The sequence below is a fragment of the Eimeria mitis genome, genomic scaffold, assembly GCF_000499745.2.
Source record: "Eimeria mitis Houghton genomic scaffold, Emh_scaff2263, whole genome shotgun sequence".
NCBI lineage: Eukaryota > Apicomplexa > Conoidasida > Eucoccidiorida > Eimeriidae > Eimeria > Eimeria mitis.
Window position 1 is genome coordinate 7,943 of NW_013570592.1, and position 1,202 is coordinate 9,144.

The 1,202-nt window shown below is 61.4% G+C and overlaps 1 protein-coding gene across 1 annotated transcript in view; it reads right to left on the reverse strand.

Moving 5' to 3' along the window:
- EMH_0051230 (uncharacterized protein) overlaps window positions 1-931 on the reverse strand; it is a gene marked incomplete at both ends in the record, with an annotated part of 8,588 nt that extends 7,657 nt beyond the window's left edge. Inside the window, one exon of the mRNA XM_013496728.1 lies at window positions 238-931. Coding sequence (XP_013352182.1) covers window positions 238-931 — 694 coding nt within the window. The remainder of the gene's footprint in view (window positions 1-237) is intronic.
- Window positions 932-1,202: the final 271 nt, after the last annotated feature.

The window sequence follows — 1,202 nt, forward strand, 5'->3', positions numbered from 1 at the left end:
GCAGCAACAGCAGCCGCAACAGATGCAGTAGCAAAATATGCAGCAGCAAAGGCAGCAACCCAACAACAGTAGCAGCAGCAACACCACCAGCAGCAGCAGCAACAACAGCACCAGCAGCATCACCAGCAGCAACCACCAATCCCAACAGCAGCAGCAGCAGCAGCAACTGCAGCAGCACCAGCAGCAGCAGCAGCACGAACAGCAGCAGCAGCAGCAGCAGCAGCAGCAGCAACAAACCTAAGGATGTAATCCCTGTGGCTAGCAGCCGCTCCTCTGTGTAGTACGTCAGCAGTCTGCGGTGCAGCAGCAGCAGCAGCAGGTTTGCTGCTTCATCAACAGCAACAGCAGCAGCAACGCATCCTATCAGGCCCAGGCCGCGGCCGCTGCTGCTGCTGCTGCTGCTGCTGCCTGCAGCTCCTGCGCTGCTGCTGCCATCAAGGAAACGCACAGAGCAGAGGTGGCTGCGCTGCTTCCGCTGCTGCTGTCGCTGCTGCCGCTGCTGCTGCTGCTGTTGCTGCTGCTGCTGCTGTGCTGCAGCGTCGCTGCCAGGGGCAGCAGCAGATGGAGATCCCGGGCGCGCGAGACACAGCAACTGAACAGAAAACTGTCCCTCCTGCTGCTGCTGCTGCTGCTGCTGCTGCTGCTGTTGCTGCTGCTGCTGCTGCTGCTGCTGCTGCGGTGTAGAAGCAGCTGGGGGGTTGACGCTAACCCAGGCGACGCAGCCGCTCTTGTAGCTGACGAGGAGGAGAATGCTGCCTCCCCCGCTGCTGCTGCTGCTGCTGCTGCTGCTGCTACTGCTGCTACTGCTGCTGCTGCTGCTGCTGCTGCATGCGATAGCAGCAACAGCACCTGCTGCGTCTGTTGGGGCTGGAAAGGCACAGGCAGCTGTAAGTCTGCCGGAGAGAGCGCTGCGACCAGCAGCAAACTGCATGCGCACAGCAGCAGCAGCAGCAGCAAGCCCTTTGCTGCTCTCCCCCCCACCCCCAGCAGCAGCAGCAGCAGCAGCAACTTGCTGCTGCTGCTGCTGCTGCTGCTGCTGCTGCACCTCTAGCCTAGATAAAACACAAACACCCCGAGAGGTCCCCACAGCAACAAAATTGCTGCAGCGGCAAAACGCGGTAACAACGCCAGCAGACTGAGCCACCTGCTGCAGCGCAACAAACCTGCAGCAGCAGCAGCAGCAGCAGCAGCAGCAGCAGCAG